The following is a 24,811-nucleotide window of genomic DNA, read 5'->3' on the forward strand; positions in this document are numbered from 1 at the left end:
CTTGAAATGGACCAAAATCCAAAACCAAAATCTAGCATAAAAAATAGGCAACAAAGGTGCGTCCCAAATTTCAGTTTCACAACCAAACTAACGTCCTAGGAATGATACAGGATGGAAGACTTTCGAGACATAAAGAGAAGACAACCGGAAGGCTCCTCACCATTTGTGTTAGGGAGGTGGTCCTTGGGAAGTGGTGCAGGCGAGGACTCGCTAAGTAATGCTGATAGTGCTGCGGGACTGGTCTGACTTGGAACTGAGGATGTGTCAAGCCGGCATCCACGCTGAGGTCCCTAAAAATAGAAAAAAGTTGGCCAAAATTTAGTTCAGGTTAAATTGGATGGACAGATGTGATTGTTTTATATATCATAATATAAGACTCTCTTAATTTTTGTTAAACCAACCAACCACAGGGAAAAAAAATTACAGATGACTACAGCTGTTGTTATGGCTTCAAAAAGTCTCCTTAGATTCCAGCCCACTGACTCTATATGCACCCACCCCTGCAGAGTCATAGACTCCTCTTCTTCTTCTCCTTCTTCTTCTCACTCACTAAGCCAACATTTACCAACCATGCCCCGATGTTTGGCATCTTGCTAGGAATCTTATACCGCTTTTTCTCCAAAAACGATGTCGTTGTATAGAGATCATGTCACCCGATGTTCTGGAAAGCGGATTGTTCTAAAACCGCTGTGACGCTATTACTATAGCACACAGGGAAAGGAATAGGGAACAGCTGGTGCCAGTAAATCATCTCTGAAGCACAAGCTCCATCTGTTTTATAACAGAAGCGCTAAGATCACACAGAAATACACATAGCTGCATTCACCTTACAAAGTCGCCCCCCCCCCCCCCGTATGGTTGTGTTTACAACAATGTGTGATGGTTCAGACGATTTGTAAACCAGCCGTACCCCTATACAATGAATGAACAGATTTCCCTTGAAGTGACTATATCGCAAGGCGGCTTATCCCCTGATAATGACTGCAAGCCGAATAATTGGCGTCTTCAATGTAACCGAATCGGCTTCTTAGGTTACCTGCGTATGGCATCCCTCGACACAGTACCCTACATTTTTACTTCTCATTTGCATGCAAAGTACAGTAACAATCTTACAGATGCTTTCCGATATTGAGGTCGGTATAAGAATAGGGTTAAATATTTTTCCAATTGCTACATGGGCCTCAGAATTGCATGAGGGATCCCAGATGAGCCACCATAACAGTCTATTAGCATTTTGGGATGTTTGGTCACCACAACTTAAAGGGGTATTCCACTCAAATATGACTTTCGATATGTTGCTGCCCATAGTGAGATGAACAATTCCTTCCATACTTGTTATTATCTATTCAGTCTCCTTCCCCCAGTTCTCAGCTGCTGCTTTTTGCTGAAGACACAAAAATCTGTGCATGAGCCTTTCTCTGTCTCCTCCTTCTCCCACCTCCCTTCTAAGACGGCCGATGTAAACAAGTCCCTGTCAAACTTTATCTGCAACGTTGTAGCTTCTTTGTTATTCCAGGAGGATTAATCACAATAAGTTCATTAGCAACTTGATCTCAGAATAACCCTCTCAGCATTACAAAGAAGCTACAATGTTGCAGATAAAGCCTGCCAGGGACTTGTTTACATTATCTGTCTCAGAAGGGAAGGGGGGGTAGACAGAGAGAAAAGCTCAAACATGGATTTTTGTGTCTTCAGCACAAAGAGAGCAGCAGCTCAGAACTGGGGGAAGGAGACTGAATAGATAATAACAAGTATTGAAGGAATTGTTAGTCTCACCATGGGCAGCAACATATCAAAAGTTATGTCTGAGTGGAATACCCCTTTAATCCATCAGCTCCATGTTCACAATCACTTTTGTTATATTAGTCATCAGAAAATACACTGACCCATCGTGATCAATTGTGATCTGCATGCTCAATCACCCAGGTGCATAGAATGGTAAAAGGTGCACAAGGATGAGGAATTACACATTGCCCATTAAAATTAATGGACTGTCTGTGTAAGGTACATATGTGCATAGTCCTCTAGATACACTATCCGAGGCCAAAGTGTCACAAAGACGTGAAGAGACTTTTAGGCCATTTATGCTCCACTGGGAATTCTGGGAGAAAAGCATATGCAAAATCTCTCTCTGCTGCCAACCTTTGGAGGTAGTTTTTCCTTCAATTTAGTGTTTCACTCCAACTAGGAGCCTTAGAACATGACTGGAGCTATATGCTAAGCCAGGAAGATTAACTATCTGCACCATAATAATCCTTTTTGCAGCCCTCCAGCACTGTACTAACAAGGGGCAATAACTTGGGGGTGTCTGTCTATAGACGAGTAATTTTTCCTTCTGGAGAAGTTTCTGGCTTGGCTTTGGCCCCAGTCATGTTCTAAGGCTCCTATCAATGCACTGCTTTGCGCTTCATTGATAGAAGTCCTAAATGTGGGACTAATCTCTATCGATTGAATGTCTTAAAAGGGTATTTGACAATGGATTTTTACTAAACAAGCAACCCTACACAGTGGTTCTCCATATACATGATTGGGGTGACACAATGGGCACTTACCAGTCTGTACCTTCAGCCAAGTACCTGGGCCCCAGGGGTTGAGACATTTGTACTTGTTGGTTAAAGTCGAAGCCTGGGCGTAACCGGTGCGGATGCACAGACATTTGCTCTTGAGTCCGCCTGTCGAAACATGAAGAGAGAGTAGTCAGTCATGGCGGTAACGTTACCGTTCCTGGTTCTTAGCGGTCGATGTCATCCTTATTATTGCCATAGACCGAACATTAAAAGTATTTATCCCGGCATGAACTGTTCTTTTGTGCTTTGACATTGAACAACAAAGCACTTCAGGATATAACGCTGGTAGAGCATTGACTAAGAGCACACATTGACCTCCAGTCCTACCGGATAAGAGTAGTGGTCAGGGGGGGGGGGGGGGGGGGAAGAATTCTTTAAAAAAAATTTGCAAGACTGTAAAAAAGTAGCGGTCGTGAGATGTATACAGGACTGTGAATGTTCATTGGAGTCATTACGGGAAAATTGGCAGCACCTGACTATATGGTAGACCATCCAGTTGTCTAATGGGGGCCTTACGACTCTCCGATAATATAATCTGTCCAGAGAGAGTTGGGAGGCTCCTATATACCTTAGACCAATGGGAGGGAACCTTTGCTCTCCAGCTGTCGCAAAACTACAACTCCCATCATGCCTGGACAGCCAAAGCTTTAGCCACTTGAGGCTTATTTGCCTTTATATGCCTATATACCTAAAGGCAGAAACCAAACCTTGTTGGGACCAGCCAATACCCTAAAGTGGATGGGCGACCCCAGACTCTTCTCCGACAGATGAGAAAAGAGTCAGGTGTGGAGGATTTCAACTGCCCGACCCTATTGTTTTCAGGGAAATAAGTTACTGCCATAGTGGTTTACCCCCTCCTCTCTTTATGTTGAACGTTCGACCATGCTGAACATTGACGTATATGCTGAAAAAACTGCCAGCCAAATGAATGTTTTCCCGACAGCTATGGATGGCGTATGGCCACCTATAGAAGGATTGGGCATATTCAACTTTCACTGCCCGATCCTTTTGTTCTTGGAGAAGTAAGTTGCCTTCATAAGAGTCTGGCAGTGGCTTTTCTGCCCCTTACAATTCAGAAGGGGCAGGGATAGCTGACATATAACATTTATCATAACATAAAGAAAAAAATGTGGCAGTAACTCTTCATATTGGAGGATTCTCTAAAAAAACTTTATAACATCCTCCCTTCCTGGTCTTCCATTTCTGTGCCAACACGGTCTGATTTGCTATTAAAGGGGTCGTTTACCCAATTTGTTTTTCTTTAAAATCAACTGGTACCAGAAAGTGGCAGAGATTTGTAATTTACTTCTTTTAAAAAAAAAAAAATGTCCTGCACAAAGTGGTGTATTCTTTTCAGTGTGGAGAGCAGAAGAAGTTTTCTATTGATATTTGCTATTGTTCTGGACAGTTCCTGATATGGACAGAGGTGGCAGCAGAGAGCACTGTGTCATACTGGAAGGAATACACCCCTTCCTGCAGGACATACAGCAGCTGATAGGTACTGGACTGGAGATTTTTTAACAGAAGTAAATTACAAATCTTTGGCACTTGTTGAGACCAGTTGATTTAAAAGATTTTTTTTTACAACAACCCCTTTAAGCAATTGATGGGCCTCTGCTTTAATATACCTATGCTAAGCTGGCATGGCTATGGCAGCAGGGAGACAGGGAACAAGGTTGTCATAATATTTAAGAGTCCTGGATAACCCCTTTAATGGGAAACTCCGAAATCAAGTGAGTCATTGGGATAGACATCCAAAAATAGGTGCCATCTGGAGCTACTTCATGGTAGCCAGGTGTCAAATGACTAGTGATACCCGCCTCATCTGTCCCGGAGATTGTGACCCACCTGGGGTGTGCGACTAGCCGGCGGTGCTGAGCCTCCAGGAGCTGTTGCTGGAGAAGGTATTGCTGGTGTAGGGCCTGAGGTAGGAAGGAGGGTCCTGCCACCTCCTGAAACTGTAGACCAGTCAGAGATGGCAGGGGCTGGTGCAGTGGTCCATTATGCTGGTGAGCAGTAGCCATGTGAGAGGTCATTCCTTGTTGTGGCTGAACTGGGTGAGGATGAATGGGGAATTCTGGGAGCTGAGGTTGAGGGCTCAGATGAAAGTGGCGGCAGGAGGTAGCATGGCCATGCTGGGAACGCTGAAATGGGGCACCTGAAAAACAAAAACAATACCCTGGCATCAGACTGGGCGGAAAAATTACCTGTTATGTATAACAATTACTTATATTAAACTTTTTTTCCCCTAACTTTCCATTTTACTGTGTTATAAAATAATCTTGAACTTTTGCAGTTTTCAGTCTGGCCACTAAGCCTAAGAATAAGGTGACCTTTTCTGTTCTATAGAGATAACGTCTCAGCAGTCTCCTCCTATGCATCACAGGCAGTATTAATGAAAGGTGACACCAGTATATACAGTACATAAAATGAGGTCAGGCCATTCACAATAGGTAATGATCACAGCTTCCTTACTCCATCTCCCTATACAATGAGCACTGCGCTGGTCACAGAGCATGCCTAGAAAACCTCTATAGAATCACTAGCGTCCTATGTCCATATTCGTATCTTTAACTGCTAGGCCTCCGAGTTTCTGGTCTTGATATGGACTTAAGCACTACTATTTGTGCCCTATGTGGTGGTATTATTTGAGTACTGTATAGAAACTTGTATTTGTTATTTACTTGGAAGGCATTGTTACTTGCTGCTGCCCACAGAAGTCTATGGAAAGGGGAGAGGGAAGAGGAGGAAGGAGCAGCTGCAAATAAAGGCATACATACAGATGCGGATGCTTCAGTGAGTGTTCTACTGTCCCAACCTAGTACTGGATTTATAGCAGTGCCACATATTACCGCTGTGTAATGCCCTCCATACTACTGTTTATGTGAGCAGCAGCATCTGTCTGCCTCTCTTGCTGCTGTCCCCCGTCAGTGGTCTACTATGAGAAGCAGGTGTAATCTGATCTCTCAGTTAAGATAAAAATCGATCTTCCTTGTGCTTCATGTATAAGGATTTTATCAATTCAGAGGGTATGGGTGTGGAGAAGGATAAATGGAGAAGGAGGCATTTTCGTGATATATATATATATATATATATATATATATATATATATATATAATTTATTTTCTTTGTTAGGATTTCTGGAAAGATTATTATAATTGGAGGTACACTTTAAAAGTATTTTCCTAGACATTTTTTTTTTTTAAATAAAAAAAAAAATGGGTACTCACCTTTCCTGATTCCTCACCACTGCTGTGCCAAGCCTAGCTGAGCATGGCCACAAAGAAGTACTCAGTACTCAGTCAATCAGTAGCTGAGACAGCTGACCGGATGGGCACTTTTATAGTGTTGAGACTGAGATCAGTTCATGCTAAATATCGAGATCAGTCACAGTCGGAATGGGAATGGGGGCAGGTGAGTACACTTTTTTTTTTTAGTTTTTACTCCAGACTGAGAGCATTTAACGGTACAAAAAAATTCTTAGGACAATCCATTTAACCTTTTTTTAATGCTTTCTCATTATTTCCCATCTCCATTCTTCGTTATAAAAGAAGCCTTCCTAAAGTTGTGATAACCAGACCTCCGATAATAATCTATATACGAAAACCAAACTCTGAGACCGTTTGTTTATAGCAGCGTCTATGCATACACCGCAAGAGGATAACATATCAGGACAGAGTAGTCTGTACAGGAAATCTGGGGCACAGTGTAGGCCTAATCCAGTGGCGTAACTAGAAATAGCTGGGCCCCATAGCAAGCTTTTGATTGGGCCCCCCTCCTTCATGACTGACTAAGCCGTCAAAACTGCAAGTGCTCTTCAGGAGCGATTGCAGTTGAGGGACATTTGCAGAACCTGAGAGGCCCGCTTGGCCACCTGGCGCTGCAAATGATGACATCTCAGTGGGCCCAGTGTATTGCAAGAGTGGGCAACGGGGCCCCCTGATGCGGTGGGCCCCATAGCAGCCGCTATGACTGCTACAGTGGTAGTTACGCACCTGGCCTAATCCCATCCCCGACACATGTATCCACCATGGCCAGAGGATCCACCATAGACAGAGGATTGTGAAGGTTGCCTTGTTTTATAAAGAGAGTATGGGGGAGATTTATCAAACATGGTGTAAAGTAAAACTGGCTCAGTTGCCCCTAGCAACCAATCAGATTCCACTTTTCCTTTTCCAAAAGAGTCTGTGAGGAATGAAAGGTGGAATCTGATTGGTTGCTAGGGGCAACTGGGCCAGTTCTACTTCACACCATGCTTGATAAATCTCCCCCTATATGTGTAATGACCCCTGGAAATATCTCTTCCATGGCCGGAATATTTACTAGTCGCAGAGAAGGCGAAGCAGTAAATATTACGGGAACGATACTGTCGAGCTGAATGATAAAATCTATGACTCGTAATATTATTATCTATCCCATCATATGCTATAATTTCATAATCTATAGCATCCCATCCCATAATATTATAATGTATGCCATCACATCTCATAATAAAATAATTACTGTCATACTCCATATCATAATCCGCTCCATCATAAACCATAACCTCATAATCCTCCTCGTAACCTGGAATCTCATAATCTATCTTGTCAGAAACCTAGAATGTCATTGTCTATTAGATTACACTGACAATTATTATTTGGGGGCACCATATGGCGCTATTATTATTATATGCATGATACTGAATGACGGTATTGTTTGTGTACTTTATGGCACTATTATGGTATAGTAGTATTAGTTGGGTACTGTACAAAAGCATTACAGCTCTACATGGCACTGCTGTTTAGACATTACGGTATTATAATGTAGCCAATACATGGCTGTTAGTTGAACATGATATAGTACTGTGATGGGTATTCTGTGCTGTACTATTATTTGGGACCACCACATGCCAATGATATTTGGAAAATATATGATAGTATCATGTAGCAAGTACATGGCACTTTGGGTGTAACATGTCAGTTCTATGAATACTCTGTATGGTACTATTATTTGGGTATATGTCACTATTATGAATACTCTGTATGGTATTATTATTTGGGTGTGATATGTCACTATTATAAATACTCTGTATGGTACTATTATTTGGGTGTGATATGTCACTATTATGAATACTCAGTATGGTACTATTATTTGGGTATATGTCACTATTATGAATACTCTGTATGGTACTATTATTTGGGTGTGATATGTCACTATTATGAATACTTTGTATGGTACTATTATTTGGGTGTGATATGTCACTATTATGAATACTCTGTATGGTACTATTATTTGGGTGTGATATGTCACTATTATGAATACTCTGTATGGTACTATTATTTGGGTGTGATATGTCACTATTATGAATACTCTGTATGATACTATTATTTGGGTGTGATATGTCACTATTATGAATACTCAGTATGGTACTATTATTTGGGTGTGATATGTCACTATTATGAATACTCTGTATGGTACTATTATTTGGGACACTGTGGCACTATTTAGTCAATATAATTATTATTAAGTAGGGTATGATATGTTACCATTATGAATATTTTACATACTTCGGGCACTGTATGACACCACTACTTAGAAGATTGTCAGCAGAAAATCGCTATATATACACATCAATATATGACACTATATAATGTTGGACATGATATATTATTATAGAGGCAGTACATGACACTTATTAAGTTATGATGTGGCACTATTATGAATACTGTGTATTAGTACTACTTGGACACTACTAAGTGGCACTTTTATATGGGTATTATATGGTAATATTATGTACAGTACAGGGTACTGTTATGTGTGCATGATATGGCCCTACTGAGAATACTGTGTATGGTGGTATTTATGGGCACTATATGACACTACTACAATCACTATATGGCACTTATTTGGACAATATACAGTGTTGGACAATGTTCACACAACGTATACTTTTGTAAAACCACGGCCTTTGTACGTTACGAGAATATACGTTGCATTGCTGTCTATGGGATACCGGCCGGAGCGTATACACATGGTATACCCTCCGGCCGGGATTCCTAGCGGCGCTGCAATCAACTGACATGTCAGTTTTCTGCGGCCGCTATTCAGTGAATAGCAGCCGCAGAAACCCTGTCAGTGCACACCGTGGAGCGTGCGGATCCGGACGCTCACTTCATAGCCTGCAGTGGGGAGTGGGGAGTGTGCCCGCATCAGAACACTGCGGCTGAAAAGATCATCCGGCCAGTACTGCATTAACCAGCCGGGAGGATCTTTAATGTATATGCTTTATAATGTATATGTTATTATGTGTATAGTGTATTATGAGGCATTGTTATATTGGGCCTGATGTGGTGCGATTATGAATATTGTATACGGTAGTATTTTTGGGCAGTATATGACACCACTACAGCACTGTTATTTGGACAGCATATGGCATCATTATAAAGGCAGTATAAGGCACTAATATTTGGGCATAATTTGGCACTATTATGAACACGATTTAGCGGTACTATTTGGGCATGATGTGGCACTATTATTAACACTGTATATAGTAGTACTATTTGGGCATGATGTGGCACTATCATGAACACTGTATGGTAGTACAGTACTATTTAGGCATGAAGTGGCACTAATATAAAAACAGTATATAGTAGTACTGTTTGGGCATGATGGGGCACTATTATGAACACTGTATATAGCAGTAGCATTTGGGCATGAGGTGGCACTATTATAAACACAGTATATAGCACTGATATGTGGGCATGAAGTGGCACTATTAATAACACTGTGTATGGTAATACTGTTTGAGCATGAAGCAGATCGCACTGTATATAGTAGTACTATTTCGGCATGATGTGTCACTATTATGAACACTGTATATGGTAGTGTGGTATCCCACCATGGGTGTTACTAGTCTGTACACCCCTCGCAAAAGCCTGTACTCAAAGTTCAGTGGTAATTAAGTTATGGCTAAGTTTTGCCACTAGATGTCGCTAGTAGGTATCTCTGTACTTGTATATTGCACAGCTGTAGTGAGGAAGGGGTTATTGTTTATTTGTGGTCTGTGCACCAATGAGAGCTCTTCTTCTTTTCCTCCTATCTCTAGTCTCCTTTTCTCTTTGCACTCTCTTCTCCACCACTCACAGGAGTTGTTACACACCCTGTAGGAAGCCGTCACGTGGGTAGAGGAAGTGTACACCCACACTTAGGGAGTTCTTCTCTGGTTCTCGTAGAGGCAAGACACACGGACCAGAGTCTCCTGCATAGTTTAGCCAGGAGCCTACACGTATTCCAACTATGCAGTACTAAACCACTCAAGAGAGGACAAGTCAGGGATCATCCCAGCCCATGCCGTTGAACATCTCTAGAGGTGCAGGACAATATCCTGAAACAAGAGGAACTGATCCAGATAGAGCAAAGTTGCTAGAAGCTTACATACTCTATCTCGCAGCACAGGTGTTACCAGGTAATCTTGGCCACCTTGCTCAACTCAGGTAACAAGGTCAGGGGCTTGTGTCACCTTGTTAGGACGGGTCACTCGACACTGCAGGGCAATAGGTGGTCTCACGTCAGAGGTAGAAACAGGGGCACAAGTATTTTTCTACTCTCAAGTATTCTACTTTTTCTTCTTCTAAAGTTCCGTCAGAGCACAGTACTAAAAAGCCAGCCATCCTGAACTAAAAGCAGGTGTGCCTCATACTTGTGTGCCCAACTGGCACTTGTGTCACGACAGTACAACCATCGGCTGAGCTACACTCCACCGACCAACCACCACAGTAGTGGCGTCACACAGGACCATCTAGCAAGTGACCGATTGCAGCACACACTACAGTAGTACTATTTGGGCATGATGTGTCACTATTATGAACACTGTATGTAGTAGTAGTATTTGGGCACTGTTTGACACTACTAAATGACACTTCTATTTTATATGGTATTATTATATAGGAAGTAATGTGATAAACTGTTCTTGGATCATTTGTGGCATTACCATGTAGGTATTGTTTTCAACATTGTATAGTAATATGTGCACTATATGGTACTATTATTTATCACTGTATGGGTCTTCTGAGTGGCCTTACATGACCCATCAATATATCTCAGGGCAGTCAGGGCATGATGGGAGTTGTAATTTTGCAACAGCTGGAGAGCTAAAGGTAGGTGAAATATCACTATAAGCCATGTAAGACTCCTAGTACATGGCACACAGCGGCGGAGCGCGCAGCACCTGCTACACCCAGAAGCAGCTGCTGTAAATCGCAGAGCAACTGGGCCATGGAAATGACTTGGCTTCTATTAAAGGGCACAACAGCTTCTCGACAAGACTAGTGCAATTCTAGTGCTGCTCATCCAGGACCTCCTGATGCACGGAGAATGTAGTCAGTGTCTCAGCACCATTTGTTCAGAGGCTGGGAGGAGGGAGGTATATGATATGATAGGGGTGATAGTTATGTATATGATAGGAGTGATAGTTATGTATATGAATGATAGGAGTGATAGTTATGTATATGATAGGAGTGATAGTTATGTATATGATAGGAGTGATAGTTATGTATATGATAGGGGTGATAGTTATGTATATGATATGATAGGAGTGATAGTTATGTATATGATAGGAGTGATAGTTATGTATATGATATGATAGGAGTGATAGTTATGTATATGATAGGGGTGATAGTTATGTATATGATATGATAGGAGTGATAGTTATGGATATGATAGGGGTGATAGTTATGGATATGATATGATAGGAGTGATAGTTATGTATATGATAGGGGTGATAGTTATGTATATGATATGATAGGAGTGATAGTTATGGATATGATAGGGGTGATAGTTATGGATATGATATGATAGGAGTGATAGTTATGTATATGATAGGAGTGATAGTTATGTATATGATATGATAGGAGTGATAGTTATGGATATGATATGATAAGGGTGATAGTTATGGATATGATATGATAGGAGTGATAGTTATGTATATGATAGGAGTGATAGTTATGGATATGATATGATAGGGGTGATAGTTATGGATATGATATGATAGGAGTGATAGTTATGGATATGATATGATAGGGGTGATAGTTATGGATATGATATGATAGGAGTGATAGTTATGGATATGATAGGAGTGATAGTTATGTATAGGATAGGGGTGATAGTTATGTATATGATATGATAGGAGTGATAGTTATGGATATGATATGATAGGGGTGATAGTTATGTATATGATAGGGGTGATAGTTATGTATATGATAGGAGTGATAGTTATGTATATGATAGGGGTGATAGTTATGTATATGATAGGAGTGATAGTTATGTATATGATATGATAAGGGTGATAGTTATGTATATGATAGGAGTGATAGTTATGTATATGATAGGGGTGATAGTTATGTATATGATAGGGGTGATAGTTATGTATATGATAGGGGTGATAGTTATGTATATGATAGGAGTGATAGTTATGTATATGATATGATAGGGGTGATAGTTATGTATATGATAGGAGTGATAGTTATGTATATGATAGGGGTGATAGTTATGTATATGATAGGAGTGATAGTTATGTATATGATATGATAAGGGTGATAGTTATGTATATGATAGGGGTGATAGTTATGTATATGATATGATAGGGGTGATAGTTATGTATATGATAGGGGTGATAGTTATGTATATGATAGGGGTGATAGTCCCCTTGTAGGGGAGGGTAATGCTCCTGATTCGGCTCTGGTATCCTGGAATGAGTCTGTATTACTCGTGTAGCAGAGGCGTCTTGTACATCCGCAGGTTCATGGTGTTTGTAGTCTGATGTTTCCGCACCGTCCTCTAATTTCTAGGTGTGAAGCCAAAGTCCTGGTGAGAGCGGCTTATAGGTGTGATGGCTGGTGACATACATAGGATTTACTATAAACTGCTTCATGTGAGACTGCAAGCGGCAACCACCGGCTAATCCAATGACTGTCACGTCTATCTATGTCTGATTATCTATCTATCTATCTATCTATCTATCTATCTATCTATCTATCTATCTATCTATCTATTATTTATCTATCTATCTATCTGTCTGCATTTCTTATATCTTCCAGTCACCCTCAGAGCTGCACTCACAATTCTGTCCGTGTCCTGTTATGATTACAGTGCTCACATGACTATTACATACAGTTGAAGTATATTCACATTAGTGTAGCTCATTACTGGGAGTGGCTGGCTGGGTTGGTTCCTGGATTAGTCGGCTGTTTCGGGTCAATGACACATTGATAAATGATGCACGGTATATATTATCATAGCCGTAATGGTAGTAGACTGAATGAGGCCGCTCTGGGACACTTTACGGTATAGTCACTATCCAGCTGTTGTCTAATAGCCCCGCAGTTATAATAGAGTGCTAATGTCCTGGCATTATAGAGACGGCCCATTCATTTCAATAGAAGCCTTGTAATGCTGTATTTAACCTGATGGGGCGCTGCAGGAGAGTACTCCCCAGGGTACAGATGATCACTAGGGGTCTAACCAGGACATCCAGGGATCAGCTTATTGTTAGAGACCCCTCTAACACAAAAGGATTGTGCCCAGTAGAGATCCCCTTTAAGTTACAGAGAAACTAGATCCTTAAAGGAAATAAATAGGAGCATATGACACATACGGCGAATATATACACTACATTGTCTCACAGACTGACTGATAGTCAGCCATTGTTTTAGGTGGATCAACAAGATCAGCCCTGGGGTGTATCTCCCTAGATACTCCTTACACCTAGCAGAGCTGTATGTGGCATAGGCTGCGGCCTAGCTGTATCTAAGTACAGGCGCTCTCAATACCAGAGTAGATTCAGTCATTGGTTACTGTATGACTGTCAGACAACAACCATGAGGAATAGGCAAGTGCAGAGCGGATGTATCTAAGCCCACCATGTGTGATACTGGCTACTGATGTGTTGTATCTAAGCTTATCATGTGTTATACTGGGTAATGAGGTGTTGTATCTAAGCCTATCATGTGTGATACTGGGCTATGAGGTGATGTATCTAAGGGTCCATTTACACAGAAAGATTATCTGACAGATTATCTGCCAAATATTTGAAGCCAAAGCCAGGAATGGATTTGAAAAGAGGAGAAATCTCAGGCTTTCCTTTATGACCTGTTCTCTGTCTGTTTCTGGCTTTGGCTTCAAATCTTGGCAGATAAACTTTCTGTGTAAATGGACCCTAAACCTATCATGAGTGATACTGGCTACTGATGTGATGTATCTAAGCCTGTCATGTGTAATACTGGCTACTGATGTGATGTATCTAAGCCTGTCATGTGTAATACTGGCTACTGATGTGATGTATCTAAGCCTGTCATGTGTAATACTGGCTACTGATGTGATGTATCTAAGCCTGTCATGTGTAATACTGGCTACTGATGTGATGTATCTAAGCCTGTCATGTGTAATACTGGCTACTGAAATTATGTATCTAAGTTTATTAGGTGTGATACTGGCGACTGAGGTGACGTATCTAAGCCTATCATGTGTGATACTGGGTAATGAGGTGATGTATCTAAGTTTATCATGTGTGATACTAGCTTCTAAAATTGTGTATACAGTCATGTGTTTTGTTGTCTACTAAACTAATGTATCTAACTCTATCATATAAGATATGGTTGCATTTATGTGCGATCGTCCAGGCAGCCAATAGATGATACACGGGGCGACGGAAGCAGATCGTTGCTATTGTGGTCATTTGTCTTTCAACGTGTTGGGATTTGCTTCTGCTCTGGACAATTCCTGACATGGACAGAGGTGGCAGCAGAGAGCACTGTGTCAGACTAGAATACACCACTTCCTGCAGGACATACACCAGCTGATAAGTACTGGAAGACTTGAGATTATTAAATAGAAGTAAATCACAAATCTATATAACTTTCTGAAACCAGTCGATCTAAAAAAAAATTTTGTACTCCTTAAAAACAAGCACATAAAAAAAAAAAGTGCTGCCAAACCTCTACACATAGGTGAATGTAAGTGAACTAGCTGACTGAACCTGATGAGGCAGTTCAGCCCCTTTGCTCTCAACACTTCATACTTCTCACATTTGGCTTGGCCGTATCTGGATGTATTTAAGCCTCAGTCCGATGGTTTCCTGATTATGACGGATCGGTGGGGTCTGCCAAGCCCTGTAGACACGAGATTTAGGATCACATCCTGCCAGCACCAGATGCTTCATCCAACAAAACCTCTAACGTCTGTGAGAAGCTTTATAGTAGGACATGAGATAATAAGCCGAGGCCTGATATCTATATCATTATAACGGGATAACACATAAGGGCCGGATTGTTTATGGTATTATTGGTGGCTACGAACTGGATTGGTACAGGTAGTGATGGATATTTAAAGGGATAGTCCTAACTTACAGTGTTATCCCCCATCCACAGGATAACTGATAAAGAAGGGGTCTGAATGTGAGACCCCATCAGTCACCAGAATGGAGAAAAGTGGTCCTCCAAACCCACGAAGGGCAGTGTGTACTCCATTCATTCTTTATGGGGTCTCTTAACATTGCCTGTGGATAGGGGATAACTTTTTGGAATTTCCTCTTTATGTTATATGATGGGGTCACTGGACCCTCTCAGGCCCTATCGCTTGGATGTGACTGCACCCCTACCCCCTAATAGCTGCACCCAGTATAGTTATTTACCCATGGGCACATACACCCCTGCTGATTCTTCTAGAGTTACTTGAAGTGTTACTGTCAGTTTAAAAAAAAAAAAAAAAAAAGCATCAAAAAGTTTTAAAGGGGTACTCCAGCTAAAAAAAAAAATCTTTTAAATCAACTGGTTTCAGAAAGTTATATAGAATTGTAATTTACTTATATTCAATAATCTTCAGTCTTCCAGTACTTATAAGCTGCTGTATGTCCTGCAGGAAGTGGTGTATTCTTTCTAGTGTGACACAGCGCTCTCTGCTGCCACCTCTGTCCATGACAGGAACTGTCCAGAGCAGGAAAGGTTTTCTATAGGGATTTGCTACTACTGTGGACAGTTCCTGACATGGACAGAGGTGGCAGCAGAGAGCACTGTGTCACACTGGAAAGAATACACGACTTCCTGCAGGGCATACAGCATTTGATAAGTACCGGAAGACTGGAGATTTTTAAATAGAAGTAATTTACAAATCTATATAACTTTCTTGTACCAGCTGATTTGAAAAAGATAATTTTTGGCAGGAGTTCTCCTTTAACGTCAACTTTTTAAAATAAAATAAAAAAATTCTCATCTCTCCATTAGTATGAACCAGGTATCCAACAAATCTGTGTGTCTCTATCCTCCCACTCCCTTCCTGTACCTGCTACCTATGAGAAAACACTGGCAGGCAGCCGCCGCTGCTGATAGACGGCATCCAGATGGCCCCTTCTTTCTATTTTTGAAAGCATCAGAGATGTTAGTTTTCCTTCTTATCTTCCGTCTAGGAATGGAAATCATCCTCATTTTTCACCCATAGATAAAGAGTTTTCACTGCACTGGGTGAGAGTCTTATTGTGTGACCCCCGTAATGAAGTGTCTGAGGATCGATTGGGGGCATACAGATATAGCAGAGCTGACATGGTCACTTTTCACATCACATGGTGCTATTGCTGTGTGTGTGTTTTTTTCTCCTTTCATTGAAAGCATTTTGCTGGAAAATTAAAGGGGTATTAAAACCCTTTCTTTCAAATCAACTGGTTTCAGAAAGTTATATAGATTTGTAATTTACTTCTATTTAAAAATCTCAACTTTTCCTATACTTATCAGCTGCTGGATGTCCTGCAGGAGGTGGTGTATTCTTTCCAGTCTGACAGAGTGCTGTCTGCTGCCACCTCTGTCCATGCCAGGAACTGTCCAGAGCAGGAGAGGTTTTCTATGAGTATTGGCTACTGATCTAGACAGTTCCTGGCATGGACAGAGGTGGCAGCAGAGAGCACTGTGTCAGACTGGAAAGAATACACCGCCTATCTCATAGATCAATGAGATAGGCATTCTGTTACTCTTGGCTGCTGCGATTTCCCCACTATACCACCAACCATGGGGAAAAGGAGGCTTTTAAATGCAGCTGTCAACTTTGACAGCTGCGTTTAAAAGGCTAATTAGTGGGCACGGCGATAGGACTGTGTCCGCTAATAGCCGCGATCTCAGGCTGCAGATAGCACCCAGGATCGCCCCCCCCCCCCCCCCGGACACCCTTAACGACGCAAGGACGTACATTTATGGGTTAAGAATTGCTTTTGTCATGTTATTCTTTTATGTGTTTGTTTTCTAGGAAGAATTATTTAATACAAAAAAAATATTTTGCTTATTCTATTATCAGCTCTGCAGCTTATCAGGAGACAATGCTCTTTGTTATGTAACAATCCAGTCAGTATCATGTCACTGTGTGCTTACAGAGGTTTTGGTGCTGTGTGACAGGAGAGCTGACCATACAATGCAAGCACACCCAGGATTCTCTGCTACATCTGCTGAATGTGGACGCGCAGCAGCTACTGTGTTTCCCCGAAAATAAGGCAGTGCTTTATATTATTTTTTTCTCCCAATGGGGGAGATTTATTAAACTGGTGTAAAGTAGAATTGTCTTAGTTGCCCCTAGCAACCAATCAGATTCCACCTTTCATTTTTTAAAGAATCCGTGAGGATAGAACGGTGAAATCTGATTGGTTGCTACAGGCAACTAAGACAATTCTACTTTACACCAGTTTAATTAATCTCCCCCTATGTCTTATTTCTCTCCCATCTGCCTCCCCCGGCTCACTCCCCAATGTCTAAGGTGTAGGAGAGGACCCAGAGCGTGCGGCGGGACAGCGCCAGCAGTGAAGGTCCACAGGGGGATTAGGTGAGTAGCAGGGGGTTGCGGCCTTACTTTCAGGGGGTGCCTTATTGTCGGGTGGGGGTGCCTTATTTTCAGGGGAATGTCTTACTTTAAGCTAGTTGGTAAGATAGTGGGGGTGTCTTATTTTAGGAGGATGTCCTACTTTTGGGAAATCACAGTATATACATGAACAGTAAAGGGAGACACCTAGTGGTCGTTAAGTATAATGTTGGAGATTTATCAAACATGCTGTAAAGTGAAACTGGCTCAGTTGCCCCTAGCAACCAATCAGATTCCACCTTTCATTCCTCACAGACTCTTTGGAAAATGAAAGGTGGAATCTGATTGGACTGAGCCACTTCTAATTTACACCAGTTTGATAAATTTAATAAATATATAGAATATATTACAAAACAGCTTGTGACCACAACCCCTGTTGGTTTCTTGAGAAAAAAAAAAGCAAAAATTATAACAGTGCCTCTTTAAATAATCTTATTGACTGCTGGGATATATGGGTTACATACATACGGCCTGTTGGTTGGATCACAAAGGCAAAAGCACACGTGGCGCCCTATTAGCGTACACTGTTTTTGTACAGTAAACGCTCGGTTTGATCTTCCTGCCTCGTTCTCCTCTAATCGTGTTTGCACAATGTTGCGGCTAATTGAAGCCACGTTTGCTTTAGACTGAAATAAGACAAGATTAATATTTAATGTTATACCCCCCCCCCCCCATACAAAAGTCATTCTTCCCGCAGCCTTAATGCATCTAAATTATGTCCAATGTTGGCTCCCCCCCCCTGTAATTACTGTCACAGCTCAATAAACAAAGCTCAAATTAATAGAGGCGCTAATTTAATGCAGAGAGCGTGTGTCAGGTGGGAGGCGGCAAAGCCATCCGAGGCACTTTACACAATCAAGGAAATCCAATAAATACAGATACAGTATGTACAGGTTCCTGTAAGGGGGGTGGGGGGGTGGATGTACTTGTCAGCAATGGCAATTATCTGTTCTTTTCAATTAAAGGGACAGGATCAACAGCAGCACAGAGTGTTTAAGGACAATATTGTTTTTGATCTTGCGGCCGGCATTGACTTGGACGTTGCAAGGTGAAAAATCCAAAGAGAAAGACGCAGACTAAGAGGTAGTAGTCAGGGAAGGTAGTCACAGCTGTGCAGAGTATTTAAGCAGTACAGAGTGCTGGAGCAGTGAGCTGTCCACTGATGTGACAACTGATACGTCTGGGGACAAGGTTGCACGTGGTGAGAAAAGGTGTAAGTTTGCAGATGCAGAATGGTCTACAGCTGCACAGAGTATTTCAGGAGAGTGGTTTGCTAACGTTGTGGCCTGTGACCTGTCTGCTCATATAATATCAAGGCTACATGGGGCAGGGGCCGTAAGAAGAATGGACTGGTTATATACTGGTTGTAGATTGGGCAGTGTTGATAGGTGCACAGAGTATTTCAGGGGGAGTAGTTTGCTAATATGTTTACACATAGGAAAATTAAAAAATTGTTTTCAAATCAACTGGTGCTAGAAAGGTTTACAGATTTGTGAATCACTACTCTTTATTTTAATAAGTGCTCCGGTACTTATGAGCTACTGTATGTCCTGCAGGAAGTGGTGTGTTCTTTCCAGTCTGGCACAGTACTCTCTGTTGCCACCTCTGTCAGTGTCAGGAACTGTCCAGAGCACTTATGTACCTGTGGTCTTATAGGTGTACATGTGGTCTTATATGTATATCTGTAGTCTTATATGTGTACCTGTGGTCTTATATGTATATCTGTAGTCTTATATGTATATCTGTAGTCTTATATGTGTACATATGGGGGGAGATTTATGAAAGGTACGCCAGAGAGAAGGGGCAGATACACCCCTTCTCCCTGGCTTATGCCTCCCGTACGCCTGGCACGCCTGATGGGCGGGCTGGCGGAGCTTCAGGGTGTGTGATAAGGCAAGAAGGAGGCGTGGCCTCCTTCCACGCCCAATTTATCATGATTTATGCCTGCTCGCAGGTGCAAATCATGACGCAAAGCTACACCTGCTAGAAGCAGGTGTAGATTTGGTACGCTGGGCGCAAATTCGGGCGCCTGGCCGGCCGGATTCGCTAAGAGGCGTACGCCTCTTAGCGAATCCTGCCTGGAAACAGGGGGCGGGGCTTAATATAAGACCGGCCTACTTGTAGGCCGGTCTTCGTAAATCCCCCCCAATGTCTTATATGTATATCTTTAGTCTTACATGTATACCTGTGGTCTTATATGTGTACATATGGTCTTATATGTATACCTGTGGTCTATATGTGTACATATGGTCTTATATGTATACCTGTGGTCTATATGTGTACATATGGTCTTATATGTATACCTGTGGTCTATATGTGTACATATGGTCTTATATGTATACCTGTGGTCTATATGTGTACATATGGTCTTATATGTATACCTGTGGTCTATATGTGTACATATGGTCTTATATGTGTACCTGTAGTCTTATATGTATACCTGTGGTCTTATATGTGTACATATGTTCTTATATGTGTACCTGTGGTCTTATATGTGTACAAATGGTCTTGTATGTGTTCATGCGGTCTAATATGTGTATCTATGGTCTTATATGTGTATCTATAGTCTTATATGTGTACCTGTAGTCTTATATCTATGTGTATCTGTGTCCTTATATGTGTATCTATAGTCTTATATATGTATCTGTGGTGTTATATGTGTACCTGTGGTCATATATGTATACTTGTGGTCTTATATGTGTGTAGTATCCCACTGCGGGTTCTTCTATCTTCACACACCCAGGTAAAACTAGTTCTGTCACAGTTAGTGCAGTTAGCTGCTGTGCCCTACTCCAGCCACTAGGTGTCTCACTCCCCCTGTGCACAGCTGCAGTGTAGGAAGGAAGGTTAATCCTGTTACACACTCTCACACATCCCCTTGAGAAGGAGAGGAAAAGAAAGACTGATATTTGAGCAGAGATTCAAATAAGCCGCTCTCTACTGACTACACTCCACTACGTAGGAAAGCATCGACAAGTTAACTTCACCCAGAGACAGATGCCTGGGACTTGTACTACCTATCAGGACGGTCACCGATACTGTCTAAGGGTATGTTCACACTGAGCAAATATGGCGGAATTCCGCTGTGCTCAGTGTCTTATATGTGTACCTGCAGTCTTATATGTGTACCTGTGGTCTTATATGTGTACATGTGTGTCCTCTCTTCTCCCCAGTCTGCTGGTCATCCCTCTGTGCTTACGTGCCAGGTCTCTCTGTCATCATTGCCAGTAAAAAAAAAAGGCTGTTGACCAATATACAGGAGACGGGGTGGAAACAGTAGTAGTCGTGCATTCTTCTGTATTGTGTATACAGCTCCTATACAAACCAAAACGTCTCCTTGGTTACAGACTACAAACACAGCATAGTCTGATCATTCATTCTCTCCATCATCTATTTTTGTTGAAACTTCAGAATGTGAGTTAGTAAGAAGTTGCTGTGGAGTGCAGGATCAGACTACACAGGGTTTGTTTGTAGTCTGTAACTATGGAAACGCAGTTATGCATAAAAGTAGTTTAACCAAAACGGTTGTAGATTGTTAATTAAATCTGGGTGATTTAGGTTCTAATAGGGAGCAGTGAAGGGATTCCCTCACAATCATGAGTCCTTAGGGGCCCTCACTGGTCAGGCCTTACCACTCCTTGAATATAACTATGACTTTATCTGCAATTTATGAATTAGTTGGATTTTCCACAATTTTTTTTTAGTAGATCACCAAACCTGACAAGTATTCAGTTGCCAAGCAAACTCTTATATTCATTATATTGCCACCAGAGGCAGGAGGCGATGACAGACAGGGGGCGCCGCAGCTAGTCAGTGTGACAGGTACATGAATGCATGAGCAATGTCTAACCTGAATAAATGGAGGGAGCCAATTCGTTGCTGTCTAAAAACAGTTATTTATCATCCCTGACCGGTGCTGTGTTATCAGAGGAGCCATTCTTCCCCGTCCCCATAGATTACCTAATGACTGATGAGGATATAAATCCATACACGTATCCGTCATCCGTGACAAGGCGCAGCACAAGGAGTGTCAGATAAAAGTGTCAGCTTATTTCAGGGCTTCCATATTGGGAACAGTAATCAAATGTGTCTTTGAAATAAAATTGAATATTATTTCCCCTAAATTATCTATACCCATAGTCCTGATTTACCATATGGAGCCTGCATGTAATAATCCAGTATAGTTTTTACCTAGCTGATCTGTGGGGTTCCCCAAATCAATGGATGGACAACACATGCGCCACCACCCCTTTCACTGAATATGGGACGTGCGGACATAGAGGAGTACAGTGCTCAGCAATGTTAGGAAGTCCCATATACAATGAATGGGGCGTCAGCCAAAATGTGCACTGCTGCTCCATGTAATTGGGGGGACATCCACCTTTATTTCCATAAACAGTAGGGGGTCCCAGCAGTTGGACCTTCACTGAGCAGCTAGCTTCTCCCAGTCTTGTGGATAGAAGGTAATTTCTTTTAGGACCATTACTATGTTCCAAGAGCTATAAGCTTCATTTTATTTTATTTTTTATTAAAAGGGTATTATGGTAATTTATTAAAAATAAATAAATATCTGCTAGGACAGGATAAAAATAGAAAACAAAGGCATACTCACCTATCCCAATCTCCGCAGCAACTGTTCACCTTCATCCAGTCTCTTAATCTTCTCTCCTCTTTATGAATCGGACTGCTTAGTGCAAGACCTGCTGGTTCAGCCAATCAATAGCTGTAGCAGTGTCCTTTGTTGGCCAGTGTTTGGCTGTGCAGGTCCTGCACAAATGCTCATCTTGGAAACAGGAAGAGAAGATCAAGGAACCAGGGCTAGGTGAGTATGCTCCCCCCCCCCCCCCCCCACTGCTCCAGTATATATTTTTTCTTTTCTTTTAATATAAAATCTCCCAAACTTAACTCTCTGGATTTATGTAATTTATTAATTTTGCTTTCTCTCTTTCTTTCTTTTTTTTTTTTTTTTAAGAAGGGGCAGTGGAGAGAAGTGGGAAATCCCTCACATACTTTTACAGTTCACTATGACTGCAACAAGGCCCTATGTATGTTTTTTATGTTTACTATTAACAATGTTTTTTTAATGAAAAAATTATATATAAGCCACACTGACATGCCTAGTCCTTTAGCAGACCTGGGGAACTTTGTAGAGCATTGTTTTTTTCTTTTGTAAAACCATCCTTGGTGGTGGCCATATTAGAGACTCACATTTCCTTCTTGTATTCTTAATATAGACAGTGTAAAAGCACGGATGTGTGCTTTATGGCTATGTGCTTTATGAATATATGAACAAAAAGTGTTATTAGACTAATAGAAAGGATATAGTATTGACCTCCTCCCCCTGCTACACCTAGAGACCAGGGAGTGACAGAGCAGTGTACTGTATATAGGCTTATCCGTGTGTGTGTGTGTGTGTGTATATAACATTCCTATCCTGCCTCTAGGCTTCTGGCAGTACATTAGAACAAATTTTAGTAACATTGAGATGACTCTGCTCATTCTGTCCCATTCTACACAAAAAGGCTGAAATACAGAATGTCAGCCTAGGTATAAAGACTATAGTATTTCAGGACTTTTCTATACATATGGTTGCCTAAACATAAAATTGAGACAGATATTGACGTATTTTTTTCACGGGACGTGCTACACCATTGACGTAGTGAGTCATGGAGAGGACGTACAAGAGCATTATATATAGATAGATAGATAGATGTACTCCATATGGAGTTGTATCTAATGCTATATGCTTACATTAGTTTCTGTGTATCTTCTATAAAAAAAAATAAAATTGTGTATCAAAGTACTTTGTGCCAAATGACAATTCCAGCTCTGCTACATCACTATAGATTTTAATTGTTGGTTTCATTAAATTGCAAATTACCGAGCACTACACATTGCACTAAGCCGCGGTGACATGTGGTATTTGTAAGTAAATTGGTATGATCTATAGGTAATAAAAACAAATCGCGTTCCGTATCCCTGAGTCAGGTCTACTTTACGTGATTCCGACCCCTGAGATTTTAGTCATCAGGATTTAATTCCCAAACAATCAATGGCCATTACTTTTTGAATGATCGTCCAGGACCATAAGTCAAGCTGAGCTCCGAGCAGTCAATGCTGATATATTTGGGAGGGAGAAGTGCAAAGTGGTAGAGCCGCCCGGGTATTCCAGAAAAGATTGGACAACTAGTTTAGAGGATTTAAGGGGGGTGTCTAACTTAAGAGAGATAAACCTTTCTTATAGTGAAAAGAAAAGTGTGTTGCATCATTGTAAAGAACAAGGCCATGTGGATGCAATGGTTTTATAAAATGCTTTTATAACCCGTAAGGACACAACGCCACATCATTGGCACATGGGGGAGGTCAATGGCACCAAAAGGACATCTATGTGGCTTTTGTGGCTGGTGGGTTTATGGGGGTACTGGTAGTACTGTGGTTGACACATAGAAATCGCTTTTACTGGAGCTAGAGTTGCTGTCCCTTATGGAGGTACTATGGTTGGCACCGTGTGACACTTATTGGGCACTTAATAAATGGTAGACACTCTTAATGACACTTATGGGGGACTTGGTTAATACTGTGGAAGCACTCTTACTGGGGCTTCAGGTGGCACTTTGATTGACACTGTCGGAGCACTAACATGTATGGGGCCAATGGGATTGATGCTTTGTAAGCTCCGCTAACGCCACTTTGTTAATACTGTGGGGGTACTCTCACTGGTGCTGATGGGGGGGGGGGGGGTTGTTGTGGATGACCCTGTATTTGACCTTGTTAGCTCTTATGGGGGGCATTGTAATTGACACTGTGGAGACACTTTAAGTGGTACCTATGTGGGCACTGTGGTTGACACTGTATAGGCACTGGGGCTTGTGTCACCCTGATAGGACGGGTACCCCGACACTGCAGGGCAGAAGGTGGTTCAGCAACAGCGTAGTCGAAACACGGGCTCAAGTATTTTCTCTTAAGCACTCTTCTTTCAAGTCTTCTTCCTAAAGTTACGGCAGAGCACACTTCTACCCTGGGTTGGGACCCTCATGACAAATTCCTCTTCTCTTCAAATTCCTCTTCTCTGCTCAACACAAAGCTACGCAAGCATCACTATATCTACTATTCTTCCACCTCAGCACTTAAAGTATCTTCCAGCACAGGTCCAGTGAACGCAAGTCTATACCTAACAGATAACTATCTATTTATTTCACTGGGACTCATCATTGCACCAGCACCTATACACATCTGTTATATACCTTGGGTCACTCTGCCCTTTCTGTGGGTGGCCGTACCGACAGTCCGGGTGGGTCATCTTCCCACTTTGGACCACCGTGACAAGAGCCCAAGGGACCCATCATAGCCCGGCCGGTTACCGACCATTGGGGAAC

The 24,811-nt window shown here is 41.7% G+C and overlaps 1 protein-coding gene across 1 annotated transcript in view; it reads right to left on the reverse strand.

The window, feature by feature from the left end:
• The window catches only part of ARK2C (arkadia (RNF111) C-terminal like ring finger ubiquitin ligase 2C), a 73,932-nt gene that overhangs the window by 15,172 nt on the left and 33,949 nt on the right, over window positions 1-24,811 (reverse strand). Inside the window, exons 2-4 of the mRNA XM_069964847.1 lie at window positions 4,416-4,725; window positions 2,553-2,672; window positions 161-290 (exon numbers count right to left, since the gene is read on the reverse strand). Coding sequence (XP_069820948.1) covers window positions 161-290; window positions 2,553-2,672; window positions 4,416-4,725 — 560 coding nt within the window. The remainder of the gene's footprint in view (window positions 1-160; window positions 291-2,552; window positions 2,673-4,415; window positions 4,726-24,811) is intronic.

The sequence above is a fragment of the Dendropsophus ebraccatus genome, chromosome 3 (genome assembly GCF_027789765.1).
Source record: "Dendropsophus ebraccatus isolate aDenEbr1 chromosome 3, aDenEbr1.pat, whole genome shotgun sequence".
NCBI classification, from domain to species: Eukaryota; Metazoa; Chordata; class Amphibia; order Anura; family Hylidae; genus Dendropsophus; species Dendropsophus ebraccatus.